We start from the raw sequence: 18,398 nt of genomic DNA on the forward strand, positions 1-18,398 counted from the left end.
GTGCTTAATTGCCACGAACGAAGGCTTTTTCCTGACGGGCTCCATGTTGGCTTCTTTTCAAGGTGTTTCTTCCTTAATTAAAAAAAAAAAAAAAATCCATCTTCTTTGCTGCCTTATCCAACTTTGGATGAAAGAAATCTGAAGCCAGTGCCAGCCGACTACTGTCAAAGGCAGATTACACCCTGGACTGATCACACACACAGACAGGCAAACACGCATGTATGCACACGCACACACACACACACACACACAGAGACACACACATACTGAGGGGCAGTTCAAAGTCTTCAAGTACAATTGAACTCATGTTGAACATGCAAACTTCACACATATTCTATGCTAACCACTACACAACCAAATAACCAAGTAATGATAGCGATCAACATCAGGTGTGAATGTGAGAGTCGGCGGTAACGATGCTGCTGCGCACCACTAGGTAGGAAAGCATTGTGGAAGAATGGATAGATGATCAAACCTTTGGTTACGTGGTGTCGGACTGACCTGTCCTGCTCTTTCCTGTCAGTTTATTTGCACCTGTTGCATCGTTTCAGGATAAACACGGAGTCCGGCAGGCATCGGAAGGTAAATCCGAGCAGCCTGTTCTCCGCTCAGCCGTGTGATGTGCTGAGTTCAGGTCTGTCATTTGGGGGATTCTTCAGCTTGGCTTTTAATTCTCTGAACACTCTGGTGTGAGTGTGTGATGTGCTTTCAATAGAGCGGGAAAAGAAAAAAAAAAAAAAAAAAAAACACGTTCTCTGAAATAGAAGTTGCCCAAGAGAAACGCGGTGATGAAGTTTTGGTTTGTGTAGGCTGCGGCTTCAAGGCTTTTCAGCTGCGAACAGCTGGTCAACAGGGCAGTGTGTGTGTGTGTGTGTGTGTGTGTGTGTGTGTGTGTGTGTGTGTAGGCGAATGCCTCGGGTTGTAGCTAGCTGTCGGTCAGCAGGGCATGTGGCTCCGATGTGAAATTGCCAACAGTCACCATGGCAACCGGAAGGGAAACAAAAGCTTTGGCGCTCCTGGAGTGAGGCAGCGATGGAGAGGAGGCGAAATGAGGCCCGAACCTTTTCTTGGATATTATCGGCAGCTCGCCGTTTCGCTCTTTCCGCCCAATCTCCTTCCTCCTGTCCTGTCGGCCTTCTTTCATTCCTCCACCTTCCTCTCGATTGTCTTCCACATGTCTGTAGCCTTCGGCCCCCCCCCCCCGTCACCTTCTGTCTATCTTGGTCCCGTCTTGTGAGATGGAGGTGTGAGAAGCAGCTGGGTCCATCAGGAGGGGGAACGAGAGGGAAGGAGGGTATGAAGGGAGTAAGAGTGTGAGAGCGAGCGAGGAGGTGCGAGAGTGGAGGATGAGTGAAGGATGAAGGAGAGGACGAGAGAGGAGCCAGAGAGGAGGACTGATGGGGGGAGCAGAGAGAGAGAGAGAGAGAGAGGAAGGGACGATAGCGCGAATTAACGACACAACAAGAGGAAAGTCACTGAATGAGCCACTATGGAAAAGTATGATCGCTTCCAAAAGTGGTGTTTAGAGAAGCTTGGAGGAGCAGAAATATGGATCTGGGCTATGGAAATGACGTGGCACCCTGTTGGCAGACTCCTGGGGCTATTTTCTAAATCCTGTGATATTCTTTTTTTCTCTCCAAATTCTAAATCCTAATGCTAATCTCAACACGCGTTAGGAGCGAAGATATAAGCTACAAGTGAGCACTCACATGTAACGCAGTCTCCTCTCTGCAAAAGCTTTCTCACACTTCTTGCTGGATCTGTACTTGTGATTTAAAATGTTTTTAGTGTGGTCAGAAAATACAGAATGTGCTGCTTGTTTGACAACCGCAGGATCTCACATATGATTGGCTCTGGAACCAGGAAGTGTGACTGTTTGGCCCCGCCCACCAATTTATTCTATTCCATAAAAACTCATTTTGAAAGAAAAACTTGACAATTACATTTGATTTGATTTGACAATCTCTTCTTCTGTTTTGGTTTCATCTTTTTCATTTCCTGTTACTCATGTTTGTTTTTACTTTTGGTTTTTTTTTTCTTTTATGCTTTGGTCTAGTCAGTCTCTTCTTACATTTCTTCTTTTGTTTTGTTTTTTTCATCTTGTTTCATTTAATTATATTTCTGTTTCTTTTTTCTTTTCTCATGTTTATTTTATGTTTTTTTGGTTTCTTCTCCTGATTATTCTTCTTTTTCTGTTTTTTTCTGCCTCTGTTTCCGCTTTTTATCTGTTATTTTTGTTCCCTCTTTGTTTTTTAGATTATTCTTGCTTTTGATCTCCTTCTTTCAATCATGACTTTGTTGATGTTGTTGTTGAAAGTCATTTTTTAAAATCAAAAAAAATATTCCTTTTCAAGCTTGGAATATAAAGGTGCTAAAGTTATATTTCTTAATCGTAAAACTTCATATCCTGGCATCAGTTAAACCTTTAAAACTTAAATACTTCCTCACATCCTCTCTCCTCAAAGTATCTCAGCTAATATCACCTAATATCTTAAAGTAGCTTAAATGTGACACTTCAGCTTCACCTTCATTCAGAGCGCACAGATTTATAGATATGCAAACAAGCAGTCTGTATCTTTATTTCTGGTGGAGATTATCTGCAGGTCGGCTTCTCGTTGAACTGCCTGAACAGTAATGTACTTTATTTATTATGTGGCTCAACATTGATGGAAATGTTAAGGGAAGCAGAGGAAGTGAGCCTTCAGCCTGCCTCCCACCCAGTCTTCATCACTCATGATGGTAAAACCTCATACCAAGCTAAAAAACTGATATCTAATTCCAGTCATTATACATCTTTGTGAAGCTAATGGTTTTCCTTTCATTTCGATCCAATCGCGGTTTGTGTTGACTAACATTGTTGTAGTGCTGGTTAGCAGCTTTTCCAGGAACTGTCCTCTGCTGTCTTGTGTGTGAAGGCTCACGGAAACCTCCCGTACACTCCACACTACCTCCAGACAACCTTAACAAGCAGACAGCGAACATGACAGCACGCCCTGCAGCTGAAGGAACGTACAAACAGGACTCCTAAATTGTGGTTTGTTGCTGTCTTGTTTGCCCTGAGAGAATATTTCCTAATGATAAATCGTAAAACCTGGCTCTAAATTAACAAATGTTGTCAGTTAAAGCAGTTGCCAGTTGACGAACGTTGATTTTTTTTTTCTTTGGGTTTTGGCACTGCCAGTGTGTGGAAATGATTGCTTTTCAGCAACATCTTCTCTGTTGTTTGAGTCTTTGAATCCAGTCAGGCTCGTCTCATTGATTGAGGGTTTTCTTTTCCGAGCTGTTTCCCTACGGTGTTCTTTTTTTTTTTTTTTTCCTTGTCTACCCAACACCACAAAGAACACAGAAACTATTCTCACTATGTTCATTTTATTCACGCTAGTCATTAACATAATGAATATTTTTAATTGCCTGAGACCATGCTCAGCTCAGGAAAACACACAGACAGACACAACTGAGCATAAATTAAACTTCGCAATCGCAAAACATACATCAGTACCTCGTCTGTATTTAATCTTTTTAAAACCATCTGTTTTTTTTTTTTTTATCTAGTTGTTATCTGCTTCATTGGTTGACAGTTGAATTAAATCATGATCCCTCCTCCTGCTCTTGAATAAAATCAGGTGTTCCTCAGGGCTTCATCCTGGGTCCGATGTAGATTTTCCTGTTAATGCTCCTAATTGACCGCATTGTTCGGTATCATCATCATATGAATATGCAAATGATAAACAGTTATAATCACCAAGTTTAGTTGAAACCCACCTAAACTTATAAAGATTCTAAAAACAAACAGCCACAGTGAATCTTTGGGTCGTACCACTGCGTCCACATCTGCGTCTCAAACTGTTTCGGTGACCTGCTTGGTTGTTTCTGTCAGTTCCAGTTATCTGTTAGTAAAAAGGAACAAAAAAGAGGAGATATGAAGTGCTGCGAGGCTCGGATTCACTTCCAAAGCCCGGTGAGCCAGGTTGAAATCCACCCTGACACAGATACGAGACGTGCATTTCAGCCTTCCGGCCTCTCGTCGTGTCCCAGTAATGTGAGTTTTTAAGCCACGAAGTGCAGCCACTCTGCCCGTGCCTCGGATAGATAAGTGCTGGAAGCAGGCTGAAGTTAAAACCCTCCTCTTACTGAAGCCATTCTCCTTTCAGATCTGACTTTCCACTGTAATGGGAATGGGAGAAAGTTTGGATAAAAACTACTCAAAGTGTCAGATAAACATTTCAAGTGAAGTCAGATCAGCGACCTTGAACAAAGTGATAAGTTACCAGTGAGCCAACAAAGTATGTTCCAAGTATTCACAGGATGGAGTTGAAGGATTAAAACCCACATATATCTGAACTGTTGATATGCTTGTTTGTATGTGTTGCCCTGTGGTGGATGACGACACGAGGCTTCGCTCTGCCAACTGCGTTGTCTTGGATGAGCTTTCTCACTTCTCTCACCTCTCCAGCTCTCTCAAACACACACCTTCTGAACACCCCCGACCAAATCAGTGTTTTGGCCCGGCACAGGAAGTGTAAACAACATTTAACACGTGATTTGATGACAGGACACTGAACGCACTGAACATCATGGAGCTGCTGTAGTATAATCAGTATGTTGTGAGTGTAAATCAAGCAGTGTCATTCAGTGCCGTCTCCGTTACATCGGCGTGGTGACAGGCTAAACACGGACTGACCTCCTCCAACGGTGGATAAACACACCGAGTCCAGGCCGCCTCAGACAGGAGAGTAGCACGGTCAGCCTGCGTTAGTCATCCAACCACCTGGTGGAGAAGAGTCGGAGCAAAGAACACGACTCTCGCGGTGCTCTCACACACTCCCACACACACACACACACACACTCCGATCAGTCTGCGTGCTGTCTGGGTTATTTTTTCAGAGGGGCCGTGAGACACACATCAGAAAACATTGGTGCAAACAGCAGTCATGTGAAGGGACGGGTAAAGGTGCGACTCTACTGAGCCTTTCTGCTGTGATTTTAAGGCGTGTTTAACTCTTTTAACACTGTGTTTTCTATCTGAATAGTTAAGAAACAACTTGCCGATCTCTGGATGCACCATGGAGGGCCAGGAAATCACTTTTATCCTGACTGATATATCCAACTCCTTAGTGTCTAAAAGTTGCTTGATATACAGGATAAATTCTGATAATTATCAGAATAAAAATATCCTTATAAAACTTCACTTTACTCAACTCTCCTCCTCTTACTTGTTTTCTTCCAGTTGGGACGGACTGAAACGGCTGTGAACAACCTGAACCCGGTGTTCGGAGTGAAGTTTCAGGTGGACTACCACTTCGAAGAGATCCAGAAGCTTCGGTTTGCCATGTTCGACGAAGACAAATGTGCCACGCAGCTCTACGAACACGACTTCCTCGGGGAGTTCGTATGCACCCTCGGAGTGGTACGGAAGGATTTCTAAATCATATTAAAAGATTTACAGGTGCAGATGAAGAAGATAGGATTCAAAATATCATTTTTTTAAAAACAGAAAATTGTTGTCATTGCAGAAAAGCAATAGCGGTGATAGCAAAACTGCATCGTTGAAATGTAAAGTGGGACTGAACTGTGATTATTAAACATTTTTAAATCAATGCTTGAATGCAGGAGAGAATATTTAAAATTAGAGCTTAATGATGACGTCTGAGCAGACCATGGAGAGGTCGAGCTGCGGTGAGGTGGACTGACTGCGGCCGCAGGCAAATTTATGGCTTCTTCTTTTTTTTTTCTTGACAAGCCGGAGTCAGAGTTGTCCAGTCTTGAGAAAATGAGAGTATTTATTAGCATTTCCTGTTTTACTGAGTAAGCATTAGTTTCCTGGGATGATTGGAAGCAGCCAAGCGTCCAGCCAAACACTCAGCATCGATTCTGCTTTAACATGAGAAATGTCCAACGATTAATCTCCACAGGGATGGAAAACGCACTTCGGCTGTTTTTTACTGGGGTTCACCCTAATTGATCGTGTTAGTTTTATGCTGGTTGCTTTCTCATTTTCTTGCTAACTTGAACTTTTGGCAACTTTTTTTTTTTTTATTCAGTTAATGAATAAATTTAATTCAACCCTCGTTTTAGTCTCCTTCAAAACACACAAACTGAAAGTTGAAATGAAATAGGATCGGAGCGTTAAAGAAACTCTCCCTGCAGTCTAAACCAAGAGAAGCTTACCTAGAAAACGGTTCATTGTGACCTGAGCAGGCAAGGATAGTGAGTTTCCAGCTCTTTGGAGACAGTTCAGAGACTGAAACTGAAAGCAGGGGAATTCATTTTGATTCTTAAAGAACAAATTAAAAATACTTAATGTTTAGGCCAGAGAGATGGTCAAGCTACATTAGGCTGCTTGTGAGAAGTAAACCCAGATATAACATGTGAAGCCCTCACATCGTTATTACCTACACGCCCACAGACTCGTATGGTTAAGAGTGAACTTAACATTTGAGTCTTATATTTGATCAGTGAAGGAATCCTGTCCTGACGGTCCTCCTTTTATTGTCCACTAGATTGTTTCCAATAAGAAACTTCACAGACCGCTGACTTTAGCCAATGGGAAGCCAGCGGGGAAGGGCTCGATTACGGTAAGGCTCTCTGAACGGCGCCTCATATCAACAGTATATGCTCCACTCTGGTGTGTTTTTGTCCCGTGAGGCACAAGGTGTACATCAGATGTTGGTGGTCGTGATGAGAGTGAAGCTGCTGCTGATGTTGATGTGAGTCTTATTTTTTTTTTTTTTTTTCCCCCCCTGTAGTTAATGTTGTGCTGCACTGTTATTTCAGATAACAGCTCAGGAGCTGTCTGACAACAGAATCATCACTTTGACCCTGAGTGGGCGGAAACTGGATAAGAAGGTAGGCAGTTAGTCCCACTCATTCACATGCGAACACACACACACACACACACACACACACACACACACACACACACACACACACACACACACACGCTCAGAGTGCTCAGAGTGCACACTGCTTTAGGACGCACAAACAGAGCCCACGCAGACCAAATCTACTGTAAATGTTTTCACACTTTTCACCTTCGTCTGACAGCCAATGGGCTGCACACACAGGTGTAAATGAAACCTGCAGCATCCACGCAGGTTTTTGTAACAGTTTGTTCGACACCTTGGTTATTTACTCAAAAAGAAAAAGAAAATCCCCTCACTCTGTTTTCTTGTACAGTTTTTGTATGCAGTTCTCAATTTTTTCTCGATTTTTTTGAGTGATTATCTCTGGATATACTCTGCAACATCACACCTCTATTACCTCTTATTTTCCTAATCATTTTATTTGTACATGTTTCTCATTAAATCCCTATCAAAATAGATTACATGTTGATTGTTACTCTTTATACAGTATGTAGATTAAATTTCATATGCATGTTTCTTTTTTTGCTTGGCTGTGGGAGGATGCTTGAGTATCTGGAGAAAGCTGTAGCATGCACAGGAAGAGCAGTATCCTGGACTTGAATCAGAGATGATCTCACTGTGCAGCAAGAGTGCAAACTAACACCCCACGCAGTCCAACTTGGGTTGCTTAATGTTAAATGGTAAATGCAAAACAAAAAAAAAACAAAAACATTTTTTTTCTTTTTTTATTTAAAGTTCTGCATGAAAATACTATTATTTTGCAGGTTTTTCCTGAATTTCTAAACTTTAGAAATAAATAAAGGATGTGCTCAGTTTGCTTTGTTGCTTTAGAACTGTTAGGAACGTACACAAACAACAAACACACAAGCTTCAGTTCGGCCCAGAGATGCGATTGGGTCGGCGCGTGCTTGAGGACTTCCACGGTGCAGCGGAGTGGGGGTTTCTGTCACATCTCTCTCACTCCTGACGGATTTCACTTTTCTGGAGCTACACGGCTTTTCCACTGTTTCAGCCGCCGCCAGAGCACTTAACACTGTTCATCACGTTCACTCAGTCACACTCCAGTGGAGGCAGCAGCCATGCAAGGTGCTAAATCCATTCATTGGGAGCAATTTGGGGTTCAAGGACACTTCGACGTGTTGATAGGGGAGATGGGGAATGGAACCTTCAACTGTCATTATCCTGAGTTTAGGAGATAATTAAGTTGGATTGCAGGGCTTTGTTTGTAAAGTTTGCATGTTCTCTCTGTGTCCAGGTTCTCAGGTTTTCTCCCACAGTCCAAAATCCATGTGTTTGAGGTTAAATAGCATCAGATGGATGGACGATAAATGGACGCATGAAAGATGAAGTGTTTGATGAAGAGCCATTTTTGCATAGATTCATATCAGACATGTTTAGGATTTTTAACTAACTACTGTCCAGCTGATGCTTTGCTTGTTCGCTCGCTCGTGCAGCTCCAGCACGATCAAATAAAGCTGCTGGAATCGAACTTTAAACTGAATGGAGCAGCTACTGCTGACACTGTGATTTCCCTGCTTCACGCTCCGCTTAAACCTCCAGAATACACACAAAAAAGCAATAATTGCAAGAGCTCGAAGTGACTTTTGATAGTTTTCCCACAGTTTATGCTCCACATCAGCATTGCAGCGATCAATTTTTTGCTGGATGTGTGACTATTAAAAAGTTAGAATAGAATGTTTTTTGTTTTCTGTGCAGGACTTCTTCGGTAAGTCCGACCCGTACCTGGAGTTTCACAAGCAGGGCGAAGATGGTAAATGGATGCTGGTGCACAGGACGGAGGTGAGTCAGGGGCTTAAACGCACCTCTTTCTGACTGTCATTATCTCGAGCCGTCATTGTCGGCTCAACCAGGTCTTACAAGTGGCGACGTGCTGCGACTTTGATTACAGACGCAGGTTCGGTTAATTCCAACGTGGCTGTGAGCTGCGTCGTACTCCTGTGTCCCCGCCGCTGTGTGATTTAATGATAATGTGCCTATTTCTGTGTGTGTGACTTCAGGTCATAAAGAATACTTTAGATCCATCATGGAAATCATTCACTGTGCCGCTCATTTCACTCTGCAATGGAGACGTGGACAGAAACATCAAGGTTAGTGGTTGGAGTTGCACTCCATCATCTCTGCTCCGGTTCCTCTGTGAGACAGTGTTCAGTTTTAAGATGCATATTGTGCTTTCTCACCGTGAGAAATAGTTTTGTTACACTTTCCAGTTACGCGTAGAGAGAGAGAGCTTGTGACTGTTTTTAGATTGATGAGCTGAACAATGAGTTGATCATTTTAGTAACTGATCTAATCATTAACATTCAGCTGAAGTTGAATTAGCTAGAAGACTTTTTTTTTTTTTTGTCAAATACACAAAACCAGAGGTTCCAATCTGACCCCCCCAGCAGGACATTTAAGGAGAAAAAATATGTTAGAGATATCATGGTTCTGATTTACTAAAGTCATGCAGAGAGCAAGCTATAGGTTACAAACTCATGCAAATGATTGCTCTTTCAGGTCAAGAATAACAGCATCGCACCCAAACAGGAGTAAAAAATTAGTCTTGTGTGCTTTAGATCCCAGCTGAGGAAGTTATCAAACACATGAGAGCAATGCTGCGAATAAATCTGAGTTGTTCCCCAAAAATTGAGGTAGAACACAGAGAATATCTCGTTTTAAAGTCACGTGGAACGGTTGAAATTGTGGCAGTGCTCACAGTTGGCAGAGAACAGAAAATAGCTTCACCGGTTGCCAAAAATGTCAATTAAGCATGGGAAATGTATTTATGAAGAAATGGATAAAAGTAAAGTGACCTTTCACCTTTGAGGATGTAGCCATCCGTAGGTTCCACCACACTGTTCGGTTGGAGGTTAATCTTACGTGTGTGACCAGTAATGTTGAAATGTCAGAAAATGGAAACCTGTCTGTGTTCAAACATGTTGTTCTGCAGTTCATTTGATACTCAGAATTTTACTCTGTGAAAGTGCATCTTAAATTAGAAGTCCATCTCTTATTCGAGCATTAAGTTATTCTAAAGTGTTTTTAAAGAAATCAAAAATCATGCTACTTATTTACATTGATTCAAGAGTGCTCCGGCGCCTCCCTCTGCTCTCAGCAATAACATCAGAAAACTGCCAGATGTTATTTCACTGCCACACATGACCTGAGGATATATTAGAGAAGCATCAATTCTTAACATCAAGGTGCTTTCATTACTTGGTACGTATGTGCTTGATACATCACTGCCGTCGTCCTTAATTTATTTCAGTATGAATACAATCTCATCATAATATATTCCAACGTGAATGGAAGAATATGCAGTGTGTGCTGCATGTGTTTCCAATGTATACTGTTCTCTCTTCTCACAATGAAAATTAAAGAATGAAGGGATGTTCATGTGGGTTTGTTTATGACCAGAAGTTTGACAGCTAAGAAATATAAATACTGGAAACCTGGTGAGTTTAGTAATGAGGTTCACTGACCGCCGAGATAAAGTGGCGTCTGCTGGTGATCTGCTCTATTACAGGTCCTGTGTTATGACTACGATAATGACGGAGGACACGACTTCATCGGAGAGTTTCTAACCACCGTTTCCAAGATGAGTGAAGCCCAGAACTCAGTGGAGGTAAGCCTCTGTCCTTTACTGGAATCACTGTCAGTTCAGCCACACACACAAACTGAAATTAACGCAGAGACCCTAAAGGTTAGGAGATCATCTCTAAAGATTTATAATGACAATGGTTCACAATTACAATGGTAGCAAGTGACACTTCTATAAATGGAGCTGAGGTAAGGCCAAAATCTAACAAAATAAAGTCCGTATAGTGCTGAAATCAAACAGCTTGCATTACTTTCCTTTATTGTGAAAATCTTGAGCAGATTAACAAAATTCCAAACAAAATTGAGATTACTCCAAATATCCTGGGTGGAGATAAGTTGCCCTCCATTCAAACATGTCTGTCTTCTTGTAACACACTCGATAAATCACGAGTGTTCAGTGTATTTTAAACTAGAAGCCATTTCTGATTAATTCATTGAGAGGCAGGAAGTTTCTCTCCGTTTACGAAGTGTTTGGGATGAACACATGAATATCATCTGAGACCTGGTGCCATTTGGTTTGTGTAGAAATGTTGAGATGTGGATATGTTACAGGAAATGGTCTTTAGAGTGAATCAAATAAACTGAAAATAACAGAGTATTAAACATATTTGCATATGTGTACGTTTGGATATTCAGGTTCAAGAAGCAGCAGCATTATGCAATTGATGGAAGAAAAATATGTAATGTCCATATAAAGGTCAAGACTCATGTAAAGAAATCAAATTCATGTTCATCTTTCCTTAGTTTAACCCTGCGGTGACCATAACTTTTCCCCGTACCATCTAATTTAGAATTGAAATGCTTTTCCTCGAGCTGCAAGCTGGAATAATCTTGCACACATTTGCATTTTTCTAATACTTGGTGAGATTGATTCCTTTCACTTTTGAATTTCTGGTCCACTAAACATGTAAGGATGCGCCGATCGGTATGCTGTCCATTCATTAGCAGCTCTGTGTGTAACTGCATGTGCTGCTATATTTATGTGTGTGTGTGTGTGAAACTGTGTGTGCACGTGCCAGAGAAGCTTCATGACTTGTTCTCCCACTGCATCTGTTTATGTGTGTGTGTGTGTGTGTGTGTGTCGGTGGGGAGGGGGGTCGTCAACAATGGAGACAGAAAACATGTTAAAAAAAAATAAAACGGAGGGAGAGATCCTGAGAAGTGCTTTTGAGATGTAAAGCAGCCTTTAGCTGAGCTGTAGTAACACGACAAGGCATTTAGAGCTACCTGTCATATGAATCACCGCCTGGCTTAACGCATGTGTGTATTTGTGTGTGTGTGTGTGTGTGTGTGTAACATGTCTTCTCTGATCAAACACTTTTCTAAATAGATGTATGAGTGTGTGACAGACAGTATTAAAGACAGTCCAGCTCCTCAGTTTTTCCTTCCTCTTCATCACAAGGAATAACTGTGTGTTCAGTTTCCTGCAGTGATTTAAAGCAGTCCAAGTTTGACAAGTGGGTCAAAACTGCTTTATAAACATGTAGATTCCAAATCACAACCCTTCCATGGTCTGAGATCACATTCAGCATGTCTGTCACTGTCTTTCTTCCCCCTCAGGTGGAGTTTGACTGCATTAACCCCAAGAAGCAGAAGAAGAAGAAGAACTACAAGAACTCCGGAATCATCATTGTTAAGTCCTGTAAGGTGAGGATGAACCAGAGTGTGCAGTCTTCTGGCTTTCACAGATTTTTTTTTTTCCATCTTGAACAAAAGCGACACTAACAAGGTGGAGCTTGTCACGTTTCCATGACAACCAATGGATCCGGCATCTGTGGATTATCATCTCAATTAAAGATACCTTTTTTGGTTCCTTTTCTGTAAAGACATGACATCTATGAAAACCTTGATGTCCTTGGCGGACACAGTGGAACTCTGGGAAAATGACACCTGGCAAAACTTGAAACACAAAACATCGGAAAACAGTGAAAGAAACATCGAAAAATGCGACTTATCCTACAACTGTGACATTCAAAGAGAGAAACAGCTCACCAAGCAAATCACGCCTTTCCCATCATGTCTTAATGACCCATTTTGACACTTTACTCAGTGAACGGTGGTTTTGATCAGCTGATACACTTCTAACCGGGCGTTCCCAGCGCCTTTTGAATAACTAATTAGCGCAGTAGCTGGGAGCCCCACGGAGGACACATTAGGGCTGAAGCATCCAGTCTTCGGATGTGTATTGGAATGACATTAAAGCTGCATGATGACAAGCTTTCATAATTGATTCTTTTCCTTTTTATAACAAGCTTTTGTGCACATACACACACACACACACACACTCACACCAAGAAAATTACTAATATAGCAATTATATTTGTTGGCTGGCGGCAGGGATTAGACTAATGACAGGCAAATCCGTGGTAAATATTAATTGTAATTGGAGTGGAAATTGTGCTCAAACAAGATAATAATTGGTGGCACACTGTACCAGGAAAACATGGGCTACTTTCCATTTTAATGCTCACTTTTTGGGCTCTGTAAACATTTCATTCACTCGCTTTTATAAGCTGCTGCCTTCCGTAAAGGGTTCAAAAACAAACAATAAGTCGTCATAATAAAACACCAGATGTGATTATTAGCCGTTTAAAACATTTCACATATCCGCTCTCACCTTTTTTTTCCTCCAGATAGTGAGGGACTACACCTTTCTGGATTACATACTGGGAGGATGCCAGCTCATGTTTACAGTGAGTACTGCATTAGCATGTCTGTTTTTCTTTCTTTCTTCTTTTTCTGCCCCTGTGAGGATGTGATAATGAAATACATGTTTTTCATGTGCATTCCTCATTCAGACTTTTCTGTTTTCATCTCCTGAGGGGGGGGGGGGTTACAGTTGGATGGCAGTCATTTCCATACAGAGTGTGGGGGGGAGGCGGGGAGTGTGAGATGCGAAAAGAGTGGAGAGGAGAGGTGATAATGCATTGTGAAAGGTGGCAAAACAACCCCAAAAAAAGATGTTTCTAAAAGGCTGAGAATATCAATTTAATGTGAGATGAATCTATGGGGCAGAAGCGAAAAAACAAGGTACACAAGAAACAAATGTGGATGTTTTTTCAGCAGCAGGAGGGAGGGCGAGAGAAGAGCCTCGCCGTCTATTTTAGTCTCCGGTTGGAGAAACTCTGGTGTGTCACTGATGATGTCCCACCTTTTTGTGTAACTCGCTGAGCCAGAAAGAGAAAGTCCTCTTTTATAATGGCTTGCACAATCACACACACACTGTTTTATTGTCATCCTATGTGTGCCTGCAGTGATAAAACACACACATTCACCACTTTTTTTTTCCCCCATTCATCCCCATTCCTACAACAATTTCCCAGCTTTGTGACCTGGAACGAGCCTCCATATGTAGCCCTGTACTGATAATTGCTTTATTTGTTCGAGCCATTTCAGCTGTTTTTTTGCTGTTTAAGCCATGTAGTGATTGTTAATTTGTTAGGATTTGATGCACAATTCAGCTCACTTGGAATCGAGCCATCCTGCAAATACTACTCTTAGTTTTATTCTCCATTTGTAAACCTAAACATTTACTTTCGCACCAATCATGAAGAAAGCATGTTCATTTTTAGTTTGTCTTTTGTTTTTTAACTCGTGCATCTTTCTCACACAGTGGAGTTCTGGATATTTCTGCATGATTGTGTGTGTGTGCATAACACTGCTTATGGTCACATTTCTCACGGGCTTGATTTAGTGACTTTTCTCATGTATTTTGCTCTTGCGAAAGCAGTGCGCTTGTTTGTTCCTCCGGTGTGAAATGAGTTGTTTGCTTACACGAGAGACTAATTACTACAGGATCAGATAGTGAAGATGGTTTAAGCACCTCTCTTACTTGCAATGTTTATTTTTGTTGAAGTGAAGAAAAGAATCGAATTCCCATATAAACAATGATATTCAAATAAATAACAGCAGGACAATAATAGCCAGCAGACACAGTTTTTTAAAAAAAAAAAAGAAAGACACAAGCTATTTGAAGGCGTGAAATTACATGTAGTGAGCACCAGCAGCTTCTCGCCTCCATTTCTACGGCACTAATTCCATCATTACAACCGCCGTCATGTCACAACGCCGTTCCTCTCTGCTGATGGATGATGTATTTTCTCATCAGACCTCACCTAAGAAGACAAGGCTGCACCATGTACAGAGTAAAAATAAATAGTCTGGCGTGAGTGTAGAGTTTTGGTGATTACAGGGAAGAAAAAAAGGCTAAGAGATCACAGTGCATGACTGCTGCTGCGTCAGTGAAATTAATAGTGTGGGAATGGACTTCATACCGAGTTTAGCAAGGCGGCAAGTCCACATGAAAGCAGGATGTTTTAAAGTTTGTTTCCAAAGTAACGGAAACTTTCAAAATCTGGAAGTTTTCCCATTTGAATGTGTCTTGATAAATCTTGTTACGGAGCACCATCGGTGTTGTTTGGTGGTTATGGAGTTACGCGGTCACCAAATCCAGTCAGCACTGACACGACAGGCATTAAATTCAATGAGTTTTGGGTCTCAGCTGTTTTTAGGCTCATGTTTTCAGAATGCACATAGTTTTATTCATGACACATTAGAAGCCTGGGCAGGCGCGTATTTTTCTTATGTGCATATTTTGCATAGGATCCATGCGTGCAGTGCGAACGGGCATGAAATGAATGCATAGAGATGTCCGTGCCACAAGACTTCTGTGTGGAGTCCTGCAGCTTTGTGACAGGCATAATATTAATTTGAGGTTCAGGCTGCTGCATGCGCTGAATCACAGAGACTCCTTTTTACCACAAGCAGTGATGTTCTCATCTCTAACTGTTTGGTATGAAAGGTCCAATTTCCTGCTGGGAATAATGGAGATTCAGACCTCCTGAAAGACACAACAGGAGGGACTGATTGACGTCATTCTTCCTGCTTAATGCAATAACTCGCTTTAAATCCTCAGGATTAGAATAGATTTATCTCAAAACTGTGATAACTTGTGTTAGCAATGTGACAGTTTCTGATATGAGAGAAAAGTTCATTTAACTGTGATGAATTTTGAATTAAACGATACAACTGTTGAATGTTGTACATGTTAGTTCCTAATAGAGTTACATGACCTGCTGAGCAACTTAAAAAAAGTGTGACTGATAGTTTGGAAACTACAGTAAGAACCATTTAATTATCACAACTCATCTTTTTTTGCAATACTCAACAACAATATGCAATACAACCCTGAATTGATTCATAATTGATTAAAAGCAGTCCATAATTTATCCAGTTTAGACTGCAGAGTAACATTTGAAGGAATGTTTTTATTATGTAAAAATGTTTTAAACAAATACTGAAGAAAGCCAGCTGGAAAAATGAGCGTGTTCAGTAGTTCAGCTTCAATCCAAACAATGTGTTTACTGTTCTAATGTATTTTTACATGAGCGCTCTTCTTTCACAAACACAAGCATCTCCTGCTTCTGTTATATGCGTCTGTCTCTCCAGAAGATAATGGTGAAATTGTGCGTGGCATTTTTTTCTGGCTCAAGGTCTTGGTCAAGTGCAAAAGAGTTGTTGCCGTGCAGAATGGATTCGCTCCTGCTGCTGCTGCTGCTGTGTAGAGCATCACGTTCTCAGAGGATGTGTTCTCCATGTCTTCCTGGGCAGCAAGCTGCTTGATGCTCTGCAAAATCAGGAGCATACATAGATATAAGATAAGATAAACCTGATGTTGGGGACCTTTCTGTGTGAGGTTGCATGTTCCTTTCCAGGGTGTACACTGCCCTTTGCACAGCTGTGTTAGGCTTCAGGTTCTCACTGAAATCCTGCTGAGTCCATTTTAAGTCATCAGCTTCTCGACCAGGTTCAAATCAGAAGAGACGGGACACATTTCTGTGCGTCCCATCGTTTTGCATCACATTGGTGTCATCGTGACTGATGCAGTAGTCCACACTGAGCTAAAGCAGCGAAAGCGGGATGAATGCTGGAATCCCTGTCACTTCCTGAGAAGCCTCCTCCTCATGACGGATCAGCTGGAGATCTCATGACCCTGCTTCCCACCGGTTCAGTGCCGTCTATGCAGAATTTTCAAGTGGAAATCTCGGGAAACACTGGAACAATCTTTATGTCTTAAACAGTGACAGCAAAATTTCACCCCAAGATTCATGTAGAAGAGACAAGGCATCACCCTGGTGCCTCCTAAATGTCCAATAATCCCCTTGGTTGTTGAATTTTAAAACAATTTTAGGAGCTGTGGGTCGCTCAGTGCCTAATGACCCTTTAATCTGAGAATGGGTGAGTTCTGACTTGTTCAACTGTGATAAGCTTCAAAGTTCTGGGTTGTTTTTTGGGTTTTTTTTTTTTTTAAACGGCTTTTAGGATGCTCTATATCCAGCCTGCTCCTCTTGATGAGTGTGATGAATGAGGAAACGCTCTCCTCTCTGTCATCAGCCAGCAGTCGAGTGCCTCAGCTAAAGGTTGGGCAGCTCTCAGCCGCGGAAATATCTCACTGCTGAGTGTGTTTCAGCATGTTTCTGAAAAAGCAGACGTCCACCACGCTGAGTTAAAATAGAAATATCTCAATTTGCAGAACTCACAAATTGCTGCCTGCAGTTAATGACTGACAGGCTGTTATGAATGTTTTTTTTTTTTTTTTTAAATAATTTCTTCATTTACAGACTTACTTGTTTGTAATGAGTTCAATTTTGGTGCCATGGGAACATTTGCCTGTTCTAGCGGTGATGAAATGAGCAATTTTAAGCCAAAATAGTAACTCTTAAATCCTCACCGCTCCTTCCTAATCTCTTGCCTTTTGTCACAGACCCGCAGCTCATTCACACACACTCACACACACACACACACAGAAGCACTGTCTTAGCACTCATAGTTCTTTTCTCCTGCTTTTGCAAACTCATTTACATACACATGTATGTGCACAAACATGTAGCATCTGCCTCACGCTCTCTCCCCAATTCATACACACACAACACACACACACACACACACACACACTCACTGCAATCAATTTACATGCAAACTCCAAAAGCATGACGTCGCCCTGCTCATACACACGCGCTCGTACAAATCCAAGCTCGGTATCTTCTCTGCACAGACATTTTATCACACGTACTTCTGCCCCCTGAACGAGACCGATACCGTAGGTGTGCATGAACACACGAAGACACACACACACACACACACACACACACACACACACACACACACACACACACTTCTCTGATTATGCACTGACTAGTTAAGACGTACGTAATCTCACGCAGACACTCCATCACCGAGGACATCTTATGTGCCGCCTTTATTTATTTATTTTTTTGCTCATGTTTTACGATCATACACATGCACCAGAGATGCAGTTGTGTGGAAAAACACCAGCGTGCAGAGGAAACCGTTCTGCGGTGTTCAATCAGACTTAGTATGGCTCTAATCCTAATCTCCGGGAAGGGAAAGTCTCTCCCCAGGGCTGTGGGAACTGCTGGAGAGAGAGAGAGAACCATTTCCATGTTACACACTTTTGACACAAAGACTCAGCCTGCTGCTGTTGATGGGCTGTTTGTAAAGACTCATTCTAACCGAATTATGCTATTTATATCTTATTTCAGATATAATTCAGAGCACAACTGGTTGTAATGGATTCTGGCGAGTGGAGAGCCTATAAAAGCTTACATAGTGGGAAATACGGTAAATATCCCCGAGGCAGAGGCTGATCATGGTAGTAAAATAGCATCCAATTCATTATTGTTACACAGAAATATGAGGGAGGTGAATAGCTTCTAGTCACCTGATGCTTGAAATTTAACAGTGATGCAGATTAAAACATGATTTAACACTTCCAGCTCCGTCATTCTAAAGTCAATGTTGTTTTTGTGTGTTTTGAATGAAATCCTGCTTAAAAAGACTTTTAACAGTGTGTACCCTCTAAGAAACTGTTGATCTCTCCAAATCATGGAATCAGAGAAGAAAGGTCAAGGTCCC

General features: G+C 41.7%; 1 protein-coding gene across 1 annotated transcript in view; it reads left to right on the forward strand.

The window, feature by feature from the left end:
* cpne2 (copine II) overlaps positions 1-18,398 on the forward strand; it is a 46,253-nt gene that overhangs the window by 5,923 nt on the left and 21,932 nt on the right. Inside the window, exons 3-10 of the mRNA XM_030097070.1 lie at positions 5,228-5,407; positions 6,501-6,575; positions 6,775-6,846; positions 8,580-8,663; positions 8,882-8,971; positions 10,390-10,488; positions 12,024-12,110; positions 13,097-13,156. Coding sequence (XP_029952930.1) covers positions 5,228-5,407; positions 6,501-6,575; positions 6,775-6,846; positions 8,580-8,663; positions 8,882-8,971; positions 10,390-10,488; positions 12,024-12,110; positions 13,097-13,156 — 747 coding nt within the window. The remainder of the gene's footprint in view (positions 1-5,227; positions 5,408-6,500; positions 6,576-6,774; positions 6,847-8,579; positions 8,664-8,881; positions 8,972-10,389; positions 10,489-12,023; positions 12,111-13,096; positions 13,157-18,398) is intronic.

This window comes from Salarias fasciatus, chromosome 7, assembly GCF_902148845.1.
Source record: "Salarias fasciatus chromosome 7, fSalaFa1.1, whole genome shotgun sequence".
Classification (NCBI taxonomy): Eukaryota; Metazoa; Chordata; class Actinopteri; order Blenniiformes; family Blenniidae; genus Salarias; species Salarias fasciatus.